This window comes from Lissotriton vulgaris, chromosome 11 (assembly GCF_964263255.1).
Source record: "Lissotriton vulgaris chromosome 11, aLisVul1.2, whole genome shotgun sequence".
Classification (NCBI taxonomy): domain Eukaryota; kingdom Metazoa; phylum Chordata; class Amphibia; order Caudata; family Salamandridae; genus Lissotriton; species Lissotriton vulgaris.
Window position 1 is genome coordinate 284,822,428 of NC_141699.1, and position 19,622 is coordinate 284,842,049.

The 19,622-nt window shown below is 47.2% G+C and overlaps 1 protein-coding gene across 1 annotated transcript in view; it reads right to left on the reverse strand.

The window, feature by feature from the left end:
* RBM19 (RNA binding motif protein 19) overlaps nt 1-19,622 on the reverse strand; it is a 543,939-nt gene that overhangs the window by 176,469 nt on the left and 347,848 nt on the right. Inside the window, exon 22 of the mRNA XM_086943257.1 lies at nt 7,893-7,998. Within this exon, the coding sequence (XP_086799383.1) occupies nt 7,893-7,998 (106 nt within the window). The remainder of the gene's footprint in view (nt 1-7,892; nt 7,999-19,622) is intronic.

Sequence of the window (19,622 nt, forward strand, 5' to 3'; positions counted from 1 at the left end):
GATCAAGATAAAGTCTCACTGTGGCTACACAAACGGTTTGGGAAGGAACACTTGTGTACAATATTTAATACATTTAATCACAGCAGGTGATTTGAACCAGGACTGCTAGTCCGGCAAATATAGAAAGGCCAAAACGGCCACCAGATTATCTTTAGTAGTGCCCACTGCAAGGCCTTGCTTGATCAAAGATAAAACAAACACGACAACATACAATGCCTTTCCTTGTAAGAGGTCAGTTTTGCGGGTGCCACACCAGGTCACACATTTGTCCAAGCACCCTGCATCAATGGATTTCCCCCAGATGACCTCTTCAGTTCAGCAGGGAAGCACCAGTCACCACCCTTGGCTCTGGGTGTGGAGGGGAGGGGGCCTACCACTGAACCAACTGCGTTTGAGCACTCATCACTGCCTAAGTGGGACTTAGGTTTTCGGATACTGAATCTCACTGATGTCAAGGTGTTCATCATTGTCTCGAAGTAGTTTACGACTGACTGTGGTGAGCTTGCCTTCAACAGCAGTCGTCGAGGTAGGCAAAAGATCTAACCAGAGCAGTCCTCACTGGTGTCTCATACCACCTCCAGGTGCACTGGCCATTTATGGTCGGCCACATGGTATCTGCTGAGCTCATCCACCCTAACATTGAAAGAGACAGCTAAATGTTTGTCCATCAGTGAGAACCTTTGATGGCTGAGTCATCTCCACAGCCTCAGCACTTCCTGGCACAGCACCCATGACATCACGATGACATCACGCCACCCTGCTTATTGCAGTACTAAATGGTGGCTGTGCTGTCCGTCTGAAACTGGACCAGCTTCTCTTTGATGGAAGGGAGAAAGGCCTTCACATGTAACCAGATGGCTCACAACTTCAGGACACGGATTTTCATCACAAGCTATCGGAGACCAAAGGTCCTTGACATCCATATCCAGATGACCAACCCAGTCCAGAGATGATGCATCTTTTACCAAAGAGAGCTTGGGGAGGGAGAGACAACAGTCTGCAGCAGGTCAGGCTGGCATCTATCAGCCACCATTGAAGGTGCCAGCGGGCCCGCCTCGTCCAAGGTATGGATGTTGTTCAAGAGACAACCCCAGTGCTGAGACCATTACATGAGCAGATTCCATTGCAGAGCTTGAATGTGCCAATGGGAAAGCAAAATGCATGAGACAAGGAGGCAAAGAAGCCTCAGAATAGTCCGTGCCAGAAGACAGGACTGAGCCTGATACATCAGGACCATAACCTGAATATCCCGGACCTGTTTTGGAGTTTTAAAGGCCCCGACAGTCAGGGTCCCAGACCCTATACTGACTTGCTAGTTTCGGTACCACGTGGCGATCGTGCTGTCAGTGAGACTCTGCACTAGCCATGATTTAATGGATTGTACGAAGGCCTTCAATGGCAGACAAATGATACAAGCTTCAGCGGCTTGGAGGTAGCTCCTTTACTGTGAAGGCCAGCGTGGCCAGAAATGCACTTCCCCTTGAACTTCGCTCCATTCAGGACACAGCACTGTTTAAACGGAAACTGAAGACCCACTTGTTTGTCTAATTTGGCTTCCTGTCCTCCTTCCTTTCGGTCCCCTCTTTTCTCTCATACCTGTGGCTCCGCGCCGGGACACTCATGAGTATCTGTGCGGGTTATAAATTGTAATAACATAACATAACATGATGGCCCACAACTCCAACACACTGATATGGAGCCTGGCTTCTCTCGGAGACACAATTCCCCTAATCTCCACCTTCTCCAGATGACATTCCCAACCCAGCAGTGACACATATCACCACTGTCAGCCATGGATGGGGAAGGGAGAGGGGCATGCTATTTGACCAACTGTGTTTGAGCAGCCACCATTTCAGATCATAAACCTTCTCTTCCAAAATCTGCATGACCAAGGAACCTTTACACTGCAATGGGGGAAAGAGCCTCTTTCAGGTGGGTGGCTGACCAGCCCTCTAGGGAAGTAAAAAAGGCCCACAATTAATTTGGTCAAGGGGTGATTCAGCCCCTATTCTGGGGTCCTCCCCCAATACTGGAGCTCCACCTCAATACAGTTATTCCCTAGTGACCTAGTCAGTGGTTAATTTGTAAAATAATAAGTGCCGGGACTCTTGTCAGGAGGCAGCTTGCCCCAGCCCATTTCTCCCGGTAGTGCGGCCTAAAACCCGAACCAACTACTAACCATAAAAGTGGGGAGAGGAAGTAGCATAATGGCCGGAACTGGGGACTCAGGTTCGAATCTCTGCTTCGGCTCAATATCCTGTCATTCTGGGAAAATCACTTAAACTCCCCTTGCCTACCACCGGCTCAAATTTAGCATTTGAACTGTTCGAATTTACCGTTCCAGGACGGATGTCTTTTCATACAAAGTAGAGGAATGTGAATGCACTTTGCTGACAACCATGCTATATAATGACACACTAGGGATTTTTTTTAAATGGTGCACAATAAAACCAGGATACCTTTTTATAGCCACAATCATGTGTACCTGACCCGCATGTTATATAAAGCAGCTAGGCTTATTTCCTTCATAATGAGCCAAACATGTACAACACATGCCCCAGTATGTCGAGATTCCACCAGATACAATCAAGATTGCAAGCCTTAAAACATTATCCTGCCAAAGATTAGAACTCAATTAAAAATGCCCCACATGTGCCGACACTAATCTATTGTTAAACAACAATTTAACTCATATTAATCATTCCGCTGAAAATTAATAATTCCCACATACACAACCACACATTTCAATTCAATCGAGGTTCCCGCATTGCGTATACTGCCTCACCTGAATCTGTATCAAATGCCGATAATATGGCGTCCCATCTAATGAGTTGCCTGGGTAAGCAAAAAACCACACCCGTATTGTGTCTACTTTTATCCCCACCTCACGGCCGCCTAATTTAGGCTCAAATTTAGCACTGACAAAGAGGGGTTGAAAGGATTAAAGGTTTGTTCCCCCCTTTCCCGCTCGCCAGATTTCTTAACTCGAAAAGCCTTAATTAAAGGACAATCCGCTAATATCTTTTGTTGGATTGATATCTTAGCTGCCAGAATACATTGAAATTTAATGGCAGGAAAGATAGTCATTGGGTCACAAGCCCGTTTTTTAGCCGCCTGCACAAGATCGAGCCACTCTGAGCAGGGGAGGCTACATCAAGGGCAGGGGCCGAGCAGGCCCTATCCTGATATGTGTGCGGCCAGCGGCAGCTACTAGGCCAGGCAGTGCTTTAACAGCATCGAATTATGGAGCCGCCGCCGGAGCGACCACCACAGTGACCGTCACGCCACAATGCTTCCAAAAAAAGCAGAGTTGATTTGGCAATAAGTATGGCATATTGGCAATGGCATGGCTACTGCTACTTAGTAGTACTTCCTAGCTGTTACTCGTGGTGGGCTGGGCAACTGCATTGCCTTTATTAACTGATTAGGCCTGGTGGCGGTGCTGAGGCATGGAAATCGAAAAGAAGAATCTGTGCACTCTGCCTGATACCGCAAAGACCCTACCCCCGCAGAACCAATATCCGCCCACTGGCAACACTTCCGCCATCAACATATCATTAGAATATCCTCTTGGCTCAGGCTCAGTCTCACAGCCGCACACTCTTCACCTGGGGAGACGAGAACAATACTCTGCGTCGAGTCCGGTAGTGAGGTAAATATTTCAATATCATCAATTTCAATATGTGACGTGCAGCAGATGTGTGTAGACCCAGCCCTGATAAGTAAGTGCCGGTGCTAAGCACCGGAAAGCACTGGCACAAATTAAGCACTGGACCTAGCGTAGACTTCCTGCTCGTAAATCACAGCCCAGCCGCAATCCACAAGCAGGAGTCATTTGGAAAGGGACACCACTGGAACAGGGAGATTATTTGCAGGGGTGTATCTGTTGCTGGATATTTTGCCTGGAGATGAGCAGGGTTATGTCCAGAGGCAAAGCTGCAATAAAAAAAATAAAAAAAGCTGCCCACCATTTTTTCCTTGTATCTAGGAGTCCTTTACCCTTGCCTGGGGGGAAGGTTTGGGGAGCCGGGGCCTTTGCGCACTCACTTATGAGGAGTGGTACCATTGGAAATAGGAGACTTTTCCCCTTTCCAATGGTTCCACTCCCTTTTCTTTTTTTATGACCTGAGGCAGTGTTAGGACCCCAGACGCAGTGGAATGGTGGCTCGTCCTGTGGAACATTGAGGCACTCTCCTCGCTCTGGAGCGAGGACCCACCCTCAGAGGTGGGATGATAGATCTTCATGCTCACCAGGGCTCATTTTTCTCTCTTTTCACTTTACACAAAAGAATAACAATAACATTCAATTGTTAGCCATTTGCTGTGTGTTAAGGATACTCTTCTATTTCATGCCATTGACGCTTTGTTCTTGCCGGGTGTCCAATTGTTTCTTAAGAAATCTGAAGTCTTACAGATAGGCTCTCTTCTGATTTAATAAGAAGTTCGGGCTTCCTTCAAGAAGGTGCAAGAACAGATTGGTTCGAAGCAATCCAAGGTCAGTGCCCTTCCTCCCTGGTCCTGACCGACTATATTGTAGAAATAAAACACACTTGTGTTTAATTAGCATTGTCTTTTGCTCTCCTTCTTGCCAAGTAGAACCTCAGCAGTAGACATTTCTCGTTTTGGTGAACGAATCCTGTTGCATTTACTAGAAACCACAGTACGATTAAAGAGTCAGGGTATTGCATGTTGTTGGATAACCGGCAAACACCATACATCTCTGTGAATGAAGAGTCTGATGGAAGCATTGTAGCATATCTTTTTTAGACCAGCCTTCAGTTGCAAAAACGTCGTTACTCATTTCTATTTTTATTCACTTACTTTAACTGCTTTTTTATTTCAACAACTTGTTTCTTTTCGAAAAAACCTGACAAATCGCCCATCGCGGAATTCAAAATTTTGAGTAATTTTCTGAAATGTCTAGCCTTCAGGATTCACCTGTAGGTTTCACACCTCCTCACCTCACAAACGAGTAAGAAGAACACTTTACATTGGGAAAATGACCACCACTCTGAAAACTGCAGAAACTGTGGTGATTTTTTTTTCTTTTTCAACTCTGTTCTGAAATGTGGGAAGATTACATTTATAGCGCAGCACACCTCTTGATGAAGCCATTTTTAGAAAAGAAAACACACACACTTTCTTGCACAAAACGTCTACTCCATTTTCAGGGAAATGCCTCATTTTAGTCATTTTGCTAGGTTCGTACAGGTGGAAACCACAAACCATGTGTAACTCTAGAATACCCAACATGTGGTAAAAAGACCACATATTCGGCGGGCATGTCTTTGGTGGGATAAAAAAATGAAGACATAAGTACAGACTTCCCCAAACATCAAAAAAAGAGTCTCACAATGGGGTGAAATACTGCAGCACAAAAAGAAAGCCAAGTCTACAAAGGGGATGCTAGAAGGGGGGGCTGTTGTCTCGATGCTTGAAGCAGTGCTTCCGAGATTTCCACATGGCTAGCATATGCTCCAGCTCTTCATTTCCACTCTCTTTTATCTTCTCGCTCACGCGCACACATAGCGACACCACTTGATGCAGCGAACGGTCCAATGCAGAGCACCAGGGCTGGATAGCACATGCACCAGAAGGGGACCAGGAGCCCTTCATAACCCTCTCTTTTCCAGCTGCTAATTAGACGGAGACTACCGTCTGGAAAGGCAGGAGTAAGGGTAGGTGGTAACTCTCTGCTCCCCTCGTTGCACATACAGACAATACCTGGGGCTATGGATGGGAGAGGAAACAGCTCGGAGAACCCTTAACGACTGAAAATTGACTTGCTCGTCAGCCAGCTGATCACCGAGTTCTGTGGGCACTGCAGACTGTGAGGAGGAAGTTAAACTGAATTTTAAAAAAACTGCAGAAGCAGATGGGTTTGTTTATTCTCTTATGTTGTGAGAGGCAATTGAATACAAGGGTGCAACATGCTGTCTCAGTCTGAATCAGGGCTGTGGTTTAAAGGAAACAACCTCTCAATTGTAGACCGTTTGGAAACAGCTTTGTTTTCCAGGTTGGAATCGGTTGATGGGGTCAACAGTGGTCCAAACCAGCTTTCTTCTGACTTAAAAGAGGAGGGTAGCAATTAACTACATTAACTACATGAGAAAGGCGTTGAGTATATGCGCAGTGAAAATTAATTCTAAGCGTCATACCATTCTGATCTATTTAGAGCAGGCAAAAGACAGAGTGGCATTGTGGAGAAGTGTGGCTCACTGGTTAGAGCAGGCAGACCCTGAAGCAGAGGTCAGACCCGGGACCAGGGTTCAATTCCCGACGCGGCAGGGTCTGAGCCCAAGTGTCCACGGACTCGATAATTCTCGCTTCGGTGCCTGACCTAATCATGGGTTCACACTCTGCAACTCTGGACATTAAGCTTGCTTAATCTCCACAACGACCCCCCGTGGCGGGACTCCTGGCTTTCACCTTGGGGATGCCCTGTAGGGGCTATCTCACAGGGAAAAACCAGGACGGGTTCCCAAGGCAAGCGCGGAGATACCCCTTCGGGGGTCGATTCTGGCGCTATATAAGAAATATAATAATAATAATAATAATAATAATAATTGAGAGCCATTTTCAATATGACCTCCACAGGTGAAACATAGGCTCAAGAAACGGCGACATGTGAGCCAACACTGATGCACCACCTCATGTTTCTGCCTGTACAGGTGAAGCTACCCAACTTTGGTTAGGGAAATAACGAGGACATTATGCTCCTCTGATGACCACATGCACACAGCACAAACCTACTGATTACAATCAGTAGGTTTACTTAATGAGCTAAAATTATTGCACCACTAGAATACAGCCAAGCAAAGTATTGAAGAAAATCCTAGTTAAAACCCATTCTCTTGCTTTTATTGCATTAAAGCATGGATGGATGAACGCCAACATAATTTAATACTTTGCAAAATTTGAAATAAAAAATAAATATTGCCCCAGGAATCTATGGTGTCTAAAATAGGTCATTGGAGGATGCAAAGTGGATCTGAAACTTTGGTACCCTGAAAACAAAATGACAATTTGGACCTAATTTATATCCTATTTATTTGTTTAAATATAAAGTTTTATATAGCGCGGACTAGACCCAATGAGGGTATCAGAGCGGTGAACAGGGTAATTACCATCACCATGGCAGAGTACTTTACTCCCACCATGGTCGAGGGTAACTCTGCCCGACATATTTAGAGATGTCTTCTGCCCCTGCAGACACCTATTGCATTTCCAGGAACCGCCGTCAATACGGTTCCTGGAAATGCATTAAAAGTTTGACAGAGCGGGATTTTCTTTTTGAAAAAGAAAAAAATTATAAAACAATGATCCCCTTACCGTGGGAGCATTCTCCCATGGCATCTGGGTAATTTACAAGTTTTCACTGACTTTACTGCTACATTTTCCAGTTAGGTGACAGGCAGGAAAAACTGGCCATGTGTCCGCCCACTCTACATATTGCAAGTAGACAAATCTCATACAGCCCTTAGTCAGGCCGTCGGAGGTGTGTGCAATCGGTCGAGCCAGAATAGTCTCTGCCGTCTACACACTGAAGGTCCTCCCCGCCTCGAAATGAGGCCGGCAGACCATCAGGATGGCGGAAAGGGTACTCCTTTGCTGCTGTGATGGAGTACCCTTTCAGCCAACTTATAAATCAGACCCTTAGTGTGGTTAGAAAGTGTGAGACTGGAGAGAGGAGAGAAACACGATATCAACCTTCCATACAGAGATAATAATGCTCACCCTGATACATCTACAACTCTCAGAGACACTAACAACTGCTTAGGTTTGGAAGATACAGTTTGTTATTGGATGAACGGCAGGATCCTTCACTATTTCATGCATTTACGCCAGTTTCTTTACCCAACTGTTCTGCCCTGTGACGGCTCTCTCCTCACCTTTGCATCCTGCTTGGTGATAAAGTCCACAAAGCCAAAGCCACGGTGCGGTCCAGTACCACTCACTTTCTTAGGTAATCTCACGGTTTTCAACTCTCCAAAAGTGCTGTGCGAAGGGGTGGGGGGAGAGAAGATGGTGAGAAATACATGGTTATTAGACAAGGCAATGAGATTTAATTAAATCAAATTCTTTACGTGCAGAATTCGGATTTAATATTTCTGCATAATTCACGCAGGGTGAAGATTACTGCACCCCACCCTTTGGTTGTTCATATTTTTGCATAATACTCAAGAATTTTTAGCAAACCTTGAAGGAAACTGCATTTTTATCAACGTGTTTAACATTTCTTTAGCATGTGCTAAAGAGCAATTAGAAATCTGACATTATTTCAGAAGGACATTTTCAATAAATCTGCACAATTTCAGCAAACATTTAATGATAGAGAGAATTAGTTTCATTTCCAGTAAAAGTAAATCAGGGATGCAGTACACTTTCAAGAACGAAAGCAGAAACAACACCGTTTATTGAAAAATTAAACTGTTCAGCACATTTTCATTAAAAGCTCTAAGATTCTGCATGAATTAGGAAAACATATTCTAAAGATTAAAGCAACATTTCCTTTCCAAAATGAAGACAGCTGAAAGCGGAATGAAAAATTAGTTTTTGCAATATTAGCTTTTAATAATAGGTTTATGTGTGGAACTGTATATTTTCAGGTAAAGGCCAAATATACGGTTGTAACGTTTTTCTTTTTCAATTATGCAAAGGAAGGTTCTTTCCAACAGGGAAAGTAATGATATGTTGATCAATTAACATGTTAAATGTAGACTTACATCTTCAAAATAGAAGGCATTTGGTCAAGTTCAAGTTCAGTAATTTGTATAGCGCACTACTCACCCGGAGGGTCTCAAGGCGCTTGAGGAAGAAGGGTGGATGCGTTATTTGTCGAATAGCCAGGTTTTTAGCTGCTTTCTGAAAGAGAGGTGGTTCTGTGTAAGGCGGAGGTGAGTGGGGAGAGAGTTCCAGGTCTTAGCCGCTAAGTAGGCAAAGGATCTTCCTCCCATGGTGGATCTATTAATGTGTGGAATTGCGGCGAGGGCTTGATTGGATGAACGTAGTTGGCGGGTGGGTGTGTAGAAGGATAGTCGTTTGTTGAGGCATTCGGGTCCTAGGTCGTAGAGGGCCATGTGTGCGTGGGTGAGGAGACGAAACTTTATTCTCTTGTTGACGGGGAGCCAGTGGAGGTCTTTCAGGTGACCGGAGATGTGCTCTTGATGAGGGATGTCCAGTATAAGTCTGGCTGAGGCGTTTTGGATGCGTTGGGAGTTTTTTCTGTAGTTTGGCTGTGGTTCCAGCGTAGAGGGTGTTTCCGTAATCTAGTTGGCTAGTGACTAGTGCATGGGTGACTGTCTTTCTTTTTTCGGTGGGGATCCAGCGGAAGATTTTTTTAAGTATGCGCAGGATGTTGAAGCATGATGATGAGACGGCGTTGACTTGTCTGGTCAGCGATAGTGAGGAGTCAAGGATGAAGCCCAGGTTGCGTGCATGGTCCATAGGAGTGGGTGCGGTTCCCAGGGCCGGTGGCCACCATGGGTTGTCCCAGGAAGAGGGGGATGAGCCTAAGATGAGGACTTCCGTTTTGTCCAAGTTCAGTTTTAAACGGCTGTTCTTCATCCATTCGGCTACTTCTTTCATTCCTTCGTGTAGGTTGGTTTTGGCGGTGTTAGGGTCTTTGGTGAGGGAGAGGATCAGCTGGGTGTCGTCAGCGTAGGAGATGATGTTGAGGTTGTGTTGTCGCGCGATGGCTGCGAGGGGACTCATGTATACGTTGAAGAGGGTGGGACTGAGTGATGAACCTTGTGGTACTCCGCAGATGACTTCGGTGGCATTTGATTTGAAAGGGGGGAGGCGGACTCTCTGGGTTCTTCCGGCGAGGAACGAGATGATCCAGTCCAAGGCTTTTCCTTGTACTCCGACGTTGTTGAGGCGTTTAATGAGTGTGTTATGACAGACTGTGTCGAATGCAGCGGAGAGGTCGAGTAGGATGAGGGCAACTGTTTCTCCGTTGTCCAGTAGCGTTCGGATGTCATCCGTAGCGGCGATGAGGGCGGTTTCGGTGCTGTGTTTGGCTTGGAAGCCAGACTGTGAGGGGTCAAGAGAGTTGTTGGATTCAAGGCAGGCGGCGAGCTGACTATTGACGGCTTTCTCGATGACTTTGGCCGGGAAGGGGAGGAATGAGATGGGGCGGTAGTTCTTAAGTTCAGAGGGGTCCGCTGTGGCTTTCTTCAGAAGGGCGCTGAGTTCGGCATGCTTCCAGCTTTCTGGGAAGGTAGCGGAGATGAAGGAGCAGTTGATGACATCGCGGAGATGGGGTGCGATGATGAGGTCTGCTTTGTTGAAAATGTGGTGGGGACAAGGGTCAGTTGGCGATCACGAGTGGATGGAGTTCATCAGGCGGATGGTGTCTTCAGTTGGGTTCCAGGCGCAAAGGTTGTGAGGGTGTTGTTTTGGTTCGGAGGTGGGTGGAGTGGGTTGTTCTTCGGACAGGTTTAAAAAGCTGTTATGAATGTCGGCAATTTTGTTGTGGAAGAAGGAGGATAGAGAGTCGCAGAGGTCCTGGGAGGGAGTGATGTCGTTGGTGCCGGTGGTGGGGTTGGTAAATTCTTTGACGATGTTGAATAGTTCCTTGCTGTTGTGGGTGTTGTTGTCAAGTAGGTCCTTGAAAGCTGATTTCTTGGTGGATCGGATCAATTGGTGGTGTTTGCGGGTGGCGTCCTTGAAGGCGATCAGGTTGTCAGTGGTTGGGTTTTTTCTCCATGTTTTCTCGAGGGCACGACGTAGCTTCTTGGATTTCTTAAGGTCCTCGTTGAACCAAGGGGCCTTTTTGTTTCCTTGTTTGATCTGGTGGTTTTTAAAGGGTGCTAATTTGTCGGCGCTGTGGGTGATCCATTGTGTGAGATTAGTGGCAGCTTGGTTTGGGTCCGAAGATCTGGCGGGGGGGTTTTGGTTAAGCGATGTGAAGAGATGGTCAGTGGTGATTTTGTTCCAGTTTCTTCGAGGAATGGGTTTTGGTGGGATGTGAGTTGTGGTCTTTTTGTATCTGAAGTGGACGCAGCTGTGGTCCGTCCAGTGAAGGGCTGTGGTGTGATCGAAGGAGATGTGTTTGCTGGAGGTGAAGATGGGGTCGAGCGTGTGTCCGGCTAAGTGGGTTGGGGTGTCAACAAATTGTTTGAGTCCGAGATTTGCCAGGTTGTCCAGAAGGGTGGTGGTGTTGCTGTCATTTTTCTTTTCCAGGTGGAAGTTGAGGTCTCCTAGTAGAATGTAGTTTTCGGAGGTGATGGCATGTGGGCTGATGAAGTCAGTGATGTCTTCGTTAAATTGTGATCGGGATCCTGGTGGTCTGTAGATGAGGGTGCCTCTAAGTGTGGTTCTGGGGTCGGTGTGGATCTGGAAGTGAAGGTGTTCGGCGGTTGCGAGGTTGTCGTCAGAGCTGGTCGTGATTCGGATGGTGTTCTTATGGGCAATGGCGATGCCTCCTCCTGTTTGGTTTGTGCGATCTTTTCTGATGATTTTGTAGGCGTCCGGGATGGCTATGGCGATGTCGGGCGCTGAAGAGGTGTTCATCCATGTTTCTGTAAGGAAGGCAACGTCCGGTGATGTGGTGTCGAGTAGGTCCCAGAGTTCGGTGGCGTGTTTGTGGACTGAGCGGATGTTCAGCAGGATCCATTTCAGGTGGTTAGAATCGGAGCTGTGTTTGGAGGTGGAGGATTTGGTATGGGTCTTGATGCAGGCGAACTTGCAGGAGTGGCAGGAGAAAGGACCGTGGGTGTGTCCTGGGGTAGTTACGAAGTATTGTGGGGTGCGACCGGGGTTAAGGGCAAGGAGAGTAGCGGCGGAATACTTTATGCGGGTGGAGTGGATTTTGCGGGGACCAGGGGGTCTGGCACTTGGCACGGTCCAGGCGCGGACGGGCTTACCTATGGCGCACCTTCGGCGCGCATTGGGCGCGATAGCTGCGCGTGAACGCTGCGCGCAAAAGCATCTGTCATATGTGGATAGTGGAAGGGGAGGGGCGAGGGAGGGTCAGCTGGGAGGCGGGGCGGGCTGTAGTGTTAAAATCTAGTTTGCAGCATCAACATTATCAGCGCTATCTTGTCCCTTTCTAGGCTAATTTGTGCGCATAAGCGGCAGCCATTTTGAATGCCATGGCCTCTCTGCCCGCTGCCGATAGCCAGCGCGTCTCTCTCTCTCTCTCTCTCGCTCTCTCTCCTAACCTCGCAGGCATCACCCGCGCACTGACAGCCCCCGCTCTCACATGCTTGGGCCTTAAAACCCTCTCCAGCGCAACCCTGCCTCGAAACCCCATCCTGTTCCCAGCTCAACACCTCCCTCCATCCCTTTCATGATCCCGTATCCCTTTGATAAAACCCCTTTCCTCTGTGCCCGATTGTCCTGCCCGTTCCCAGGCCGCCACCTGGCCCTGCGGATGCTGTTTATTGCCCTATACAGTAGGAAGCTCCCCCCATCAAAGGATCCAACTGATCAAAGCACCCACCCCATGAGATCCGATCAACCACATGCATTCCGGGAATCGGCGGAATGCCCAGCTGCGTGACAATCATCACCTGTTGTGACCGGGGTGGGGACTTCTACTGTAAATGTGTGTGGGAACGGGCCAGAAGCGGGGATTCCGAGGATGTCTTTCCGTACATCAAAGCATTGACAAAGATGCGTTTTATGTAATAAAGCAATAAACTGGTGTATAAGAGGCCATGCCTCAGAGATGCGGTTAGAGCACCTCGAGAAGATACCCTGTTGTCGGAGTTGACGTGTTCTGCTCCGTCTGAATAAAACTTCTGTTCCCTGCCTTCCAGTCTCCAGCACCTGCCTCTTTGTTTGAAAGATTCGTATGGTATGAGAGGCGGTTAGCGCCGGGCAATACTAAAAAAAGTTCTCGATCAACATCGGCCCTACCATTTTCCTACAGTAGAGGACGGGCTCCGAGGCACAACAACAACTAAAATGGCAGCGATAACGAAACTAGAGATAGGCTGGGGCACAGAGATTAATTAATGACTGAGACAATGTGTCTTGAAAGCGCGACAATGATCGAGTAAAGAAACAGGCAATGCAAATTCCAATAAAGCAACACAAATAGCGCTACAGCTGGAAAAGCGCGAATCAAAGCACAGTGCTAAAATCTCCTTAAAGCGCTACAAATATTTCTATTATTCCACAATGCTAATTGCGCTACAGCGCTATGCTATATAGGAGCCAGCAGATTTGAGAGCAGCAGATCAGTAAAGAGCGTAGCCAACGATACCAGGTGAAAGCTGGGAGCGTGGGGAGCGACCGCTTCTGAGAGCTTTAACCTCTTAAGTGCTGCGTCGGGCGTTGGCCGACGGCAGCACTACCTCCCCAGTGCTGCGCACGACCATTGGACGTCCATTCAGCACTAGTTCCAATGGACAGCGCAGCACTGGGGAGGGATATTTGCGCCGCATCTAAGGTGTTAAAGTAAACAATGTTTTTAACTATGTCAGTGTATAAAATGAGGAAACATTGTTAAAAACAATCTTCGGTGGAGTAAATCTGATCTCCTAACTCATGTGTTACATCATGTTCTTACAAACTGAACTACAACAAGGCATCCAACAATAATGTGGGAAAGAGTAGCCCAGAGAGGCCTGGCACATCCATGCATGTATTTTTAGAGGGGTGCACGAACATCTCATTACAGTCCTTTGCTATGTGAACTTTTGCCTCGAGATTCAGACTAGAAAACACGCCAGTAACTGGTGGTTAATAGATCTGATATGGGAGTGAATGTATTTATTGCCCTGTTCATCAGAGAAAAACAGAAAAGTGATGGGTGAAAGGCATGAATCATTCTCACCAGGGATAATTACTCTGGGCTGCATTGTAGTCGATTGTTTATATCAGTGTCATTCTAGATGAGATGCAACCATATGCAATGTTATAGGCCCTCCTCCAATAGAAAAAGACTCATGTGAAATGTCAGGAAACGTCCCCTCTGAACAGAAAATAAGCAACCACTGACTTTGTTTCGCATTGTTATGCCTCAGCAGTGAAGTGAAGTGCAGCGTGAGTCCTATGATACAGTGGGCTACGAGACCCATGTCTGGGAATACCTGTCGTTAGGTCTCGCTATTCGATGCGCATGCGCATCGAGCTTGCGAGACTATGGGGGCTTAAACAGACTTTAACGAACTTGCAAGGAATTGTGGCGATTCCTTGCAGTGCCCGTGAAATTCAAGCTCAATGCGCATGCGCATTGAGCCTAAAAGCGCGTGCACATGCCCCCAGCCGTATTTTCCCTCAGGCACACTCCTCCCACACCCCCGCTCCGCCCCCTTCCCTGCCCGCCGTGTCGCATTTCTCCTCCCCCCTCCCCTTCTCTGCCTTCCCTCCGTCTTGTCTCTTCACTTCGCCGTGCCTCCCCTACTCTCCTCCCCCCTCCTCCTCCTACTCTCCTCCCCCCTCCTCCTCCTACTCTCCTCCCCACTCTCTCTCTCCCAGCACAACCTTTAAAATTCATTATTTTGGTTCGTCACGCTGATACCAAGGAACTTGCTATTTGCGAGGGTCCTTTTTTTTGTGGAGGTTCATGAAGATAACTTTTAAGTGGCCCCTCGTGTGCTTACCACTCCTGGGCCGAATTATATGGGTAGGCGACTGAAGAATATTACTTCCTTTTTATATACGCATTTTGTGCTTATTGGAAATTGTGGGAAATTAACTTTTGGCATGTTCCTTGGTGTTAACTGCTCTAGAAGTAGGACCTGGGACTGATATGCTTGTAATAGCTTTGCACAGTAAATTCGTTTAACTCCATTAATTAAAGGCACACCGTACCAGAAAATGTATTGATTCAAACCATGAATGAGTTTTCTTTTGGATTATGCAATTCATCTATTTGGAAGCATTCGTTTTGTATTCATTTAGGTTTGTGCGTTGCATGGGTACCTTTTGTATGGGTCTCGATCACTAGTGTACGAAAGCCAGTACTTCCCTCTCTGTAGCACTCCTCTCCCCGCTCCGCCCCCTCCCCTGCCCGCGGTGTCGCATTTCTCCTCCCCCTTCCCCTTCTCTGCCTTCCCCCTCCGTCTTCCCCCTCCGTCTTGTTTACCATGGGCGCCCGCTTCACGGCTGCCATGCACATAAGTGAAACATACAGGGGCACCATTTTAGTGCGCCCCCTGCGTTTATCATTTAAAAAGAATTTACAGCCATGGCACCCATTGCCGCCTGGTAGGTCACGCAGTGTGACATGCATCAGGGGCCCAGTGTAGCCCAAATAGCTGCTACTCGCCGTTCATCTGCTCCGTTCTGCGATGGTGCTTTGGCCCTGAATGTAGCAACGGAAGCATGAGGCTCGGGCAGAGCTGCTCTCCTCGGCCACTACCATCAACGGGCACAACAGTCACCCGAAAGCAGCAGCATAAGCAGAAGGCTTGACCCTGCTTTGGTCAACATACATTTGTTTGATATAACCACAACACCCGTTTTACTCAGGCCCGGTGCTGCAGCGCGACATATATCAGGGGCCCAGCGTAGCCCATAGCTTCTGCACGCTGTTAATGTGCTCCTTTCGGTGATGATGCTTTGGACCTGAAAGCAGCAATAGAAGTGGGAGGCTCGGGCGGAGCTGCTCTCCTCTGCCCTCGCCATCAAAGGGCACAGCAGTCACCCGAAAGCAGAAGCAGAAGGCTTGGACGGAGCTGTTATCTGTAGCAACTGCCATTGATGATCAGAGCAGTCACCCAAAGCGCCATGTCCAGAGCAGGTAAGGGACCCATGGGTTCGGGGAGCCATCCTGAGTGTTTGTCTGTACCTAACCCTTGCACCATCTCACCCTCACACCATCTCACCCTCACTCACCCTCACACCCTCTCACACCCTCACCCCATCACCCTCACACCTCCTCACCCTCACACCTCCTCACCCTCATCCCCCTCAATCCCACACACCCTCACCCACACTCACACACCCTCACTCATCCTCACCCCCTCATCCTCACACACCCTCACTCACCCTCACACCCCCTCACAACCCTCTCACCCTCACTCAGCCTCACACCCCCTCACACACCGTCACACACCCTCACCCACCCTCACCCTCGCACCCTCTCACCATCACCCCCTCTCCCTCACACACCCTTACCCTCATCCCCTTACCCTCACACACACTCAGTCACCCTCTCACCCTCACCCTCACACCCCCTAACCCTCACCCTCACCACCTCACACACCCTCACTCACCCTCACACACCCTCAAACACCCTCACTCACCCTCACACACCCTCACCCTCACTCACCCTCACACACCCACTCACCCTCACACCACTCAGTGCTACAACACATATTGTGTTGCAATAGGTGTCACATTTGCGAAAGATAAAACTATTGGCATTGTAAATAACAAAGCTATTAATTTCGCAATTTTCAAAACAAGCACATAAATGAAAAATGTGTCCTTTACAATACCAATAGCTCAAACTTTCCTAATGCGAGACCTATTGCATTGCTGTGCTTCTCTCCCCTGCTGCACTCTCCTGCTCTCTAGAGATGTGGCCTAACGACCAGAGCTGCCATCTATGTCACGTAAATACAAAACATGTTGCATTCCAAATGCTATAGGTGTCACATTCGCGAAAGTTATAACTATTGGCGTTGTAAATGACAAAGCTATCAATTTAGCTATTTTAAAAGCCAACAAATAAATAAAATATTTGTCATTTACAAGACCAATAGCTCCAACTTTTCTAATGCGAGACCTATTGCATTTCCAATGCTTGTTTAAGGTGGTCACACATTGAAAGACAAAAATGTTATAGGAGGAATGTTGAAATTATCTCAGCCAATCAGTTGCTTTTACAATAATGTGCCACTCCAGACAAGAACCACTTATATGCAAAGGTGACCTGCACAACACTCTGAAATAACAACCTTCATGTTTTCTACTTTTAAACAGATAAAATCACTTGAAAGGTTCATAGGAATACTTAGCCTGCAGTTATGAAATCTGGTCACGATCCCGCTCTTCACCAGAAATATGCCAGTTAGCAACTACAACTCAAAATAGTCAACAGAGATCTAATTCATAGCCCAGCACTAAGGTGTTATTTCTCTGAGCTATTTATAAAGAGAGGCCCAAGCTGCTTATTTATTTATAACGTTTCATATAGCGCAAACAAGATCCCGAAGGATAAGACAAAGAGCCACTTTACAAGCTTGACCGATCTGTAATCTTTGACCATACAGTGGCGTATAATAATATATGAGAAAATATGAATACTAGTGTAAAATGGAAAGATAGTATACAATAGTGTAAAACAAGGTTAAAGGAAAGATTCATCTAGAGCAGTGATAGTCAAAGTACGGCCGGGGGCCACGGCCCCCTTGACCTTTACATGAGGCCCCCCTGGTGAACAACAGCACCCGCTGCTGAGCACTAATATTCTGAAAAAAATGGAAATAAATGGACAAGCATTTATTAATTTGCAAATAAATGCTTGCTCGTTTATTTACCATGTTTTTAGAGCGCCTTAAACAATCCCTGGCCCACCCAGTCCCGCTACCGCCACCCTGCTGGCATCAGTGCAGCCCTCGGTCACACCACAGACAGTACTTTGTGGCCCCTGGACAAATATTTGCGAGTACACATTTATTATTATTATTTATTTATTAATTCAATTTGTAGAGCGCATACGTTTGCCCGTAGGCGTCTTGGCACATGATCTAGAGCATCAGACGTATCCTTAAGCGAGCAAGGTGTTGACAATACTGCAGGATGCTGTGTGATGGGGCAAATAGTACCATTTATCTGTACCCAAGGAAGACATGTACAAGGTGGAGCACAGCTACTAGCTGGAACAATAACCAGAGACAAGACAAAGGACCATTTCTGACATATGAAGAATGGTTATATCATTCATGACTTATGTTGCAGAATAATTTTAAATCACCCAATCTCGCTAATAGTTCACTTTAACATGGCGCTCAACAGGAAGGAAGGTCTATTTTCCCTAGATGTTGACCAGCAGGGCCTAGACAAAGGATCTGATGTACCCTGAACTTTTGGATTCACAAACCCTTCGATTTGCAAAATCACGAAGCCGGCACCTGCAATAGTGCGTTTTAATAGATACTCAATCCTATTTAAGAGTCAGAATTGCCTTTTTCGCTCACCAAACAGTTTTAAGAACTCATTCAGGATTGCTGTTAGGAGAAGCCATAAAAGAGGCATCCTCTTGTAAAATCGATTCACAATGGCGTGTATCGATGATTTATAACTGTAATTGTGGTTGCAAATCATTGATCAGATACTGACACCCGATAGGAGTGGTATGCCATTTTCAAACGGGAAGGTGTCAATGTCGACCAACTACCCGTTTAGGAATCATCTAATTTCTCCCACCCCCTTCCCCCTCAAATAATTAGCAAAACAGGAAAACATTTTTTTAAGAAGAACCTGTCCCCTTAAGGGCCATTGGCTGCACTAAAAATGATCATGTTCAGGAGGAATACGAAGACAGAGATAGAAGTCTGCTGTCTCCTGCAGGCCACCATCCTGGTGTTTGCCACCAATGGCAAGGGGTCGCAAACAGCAACCTGCTCAATTAATATTTATTAAATGGGTTGTTTTGGGACCCTCTCCAAAAGGCCATTTAGCAATGTGATGTGTTAATAAAATGGTTGCAACAAAAAATTACATGAACATTTCAAGAAGTAAGTGCTTGGTTTGAATTCACTATTTGTGATCTATACTTCCCTAAAACTGGATGATTTTTGTAGATTTTAAGACACAGAGTGCAAACTCATACAGTGGGTGGCACCTCACTCCATGTCCTTACATGTGTCATTACATGTGTCCAGTTCTGGCCTGTCATGCAATATCCTAATAAATGCTACGGGTGGTATGTAGTCTTAACTTGATTCCATTGACCAAACCAGGCTAACAAACCTAATAGCAAAAATGTGAACTGTAAACAAAGCATGTGTTGACATACAGTAAGGTGGCCACCCTCAGAGTTGGATTAAGAAGGCGGGCAGTCGGGCATTGGGCGGATGACTCAGGGTCACCCGTGGGCCATTTCTTAAGGGCCTCGGTCAACCAGCTTACAGAGCCGTACTGTCTTCCAGGCCCTGCCAGGCCTCTGGAATGTGGGGCCAGCATCCTGGGGAGGCAGTCTCTAGAGGGCAGGGGCTTACAGAGACGCCAGGCCAGTATTGTACTGGCACTGGCAGACTTCAGCTTGGCCCCGTAGGGACTGCCCAGAACCCCACAAGCAGTGTCCCACAAGCCTACCATGCTGTCAAACTGGCGCAAAAGAAGAGGAGAGTACAGCAGCCTACTGGGGGCAGGTGATGTGGCCGTTGTGCCATCTTCACCTCAGCCACACCCTTTCCGCACCCGAGCTAGGCGGGCCAGGTGTTGTTCTGGCTCATGGGCCATTCTTGCCCCAGGCCCCTCCACCACCCATGTGTAAGACTGGTCCAAGCAGCAGTGTTTTTCCCAACACATTTCCGGCAGGCTGCCAGATTCAGTTCATGGTGGGCGGGGGAGGAGGTAGTATGCAGGGGCCTTGATGAGGGGACAGGTGTTTTCATTTCAGTCCCAGTGTCTTTTAAGTCTTGATGAAGGGGGTGCGCTTTTGCATAGGCCTCGCTGTGAGGCCCCCTTCCCCAGAAAGAAAAATAGAGAGG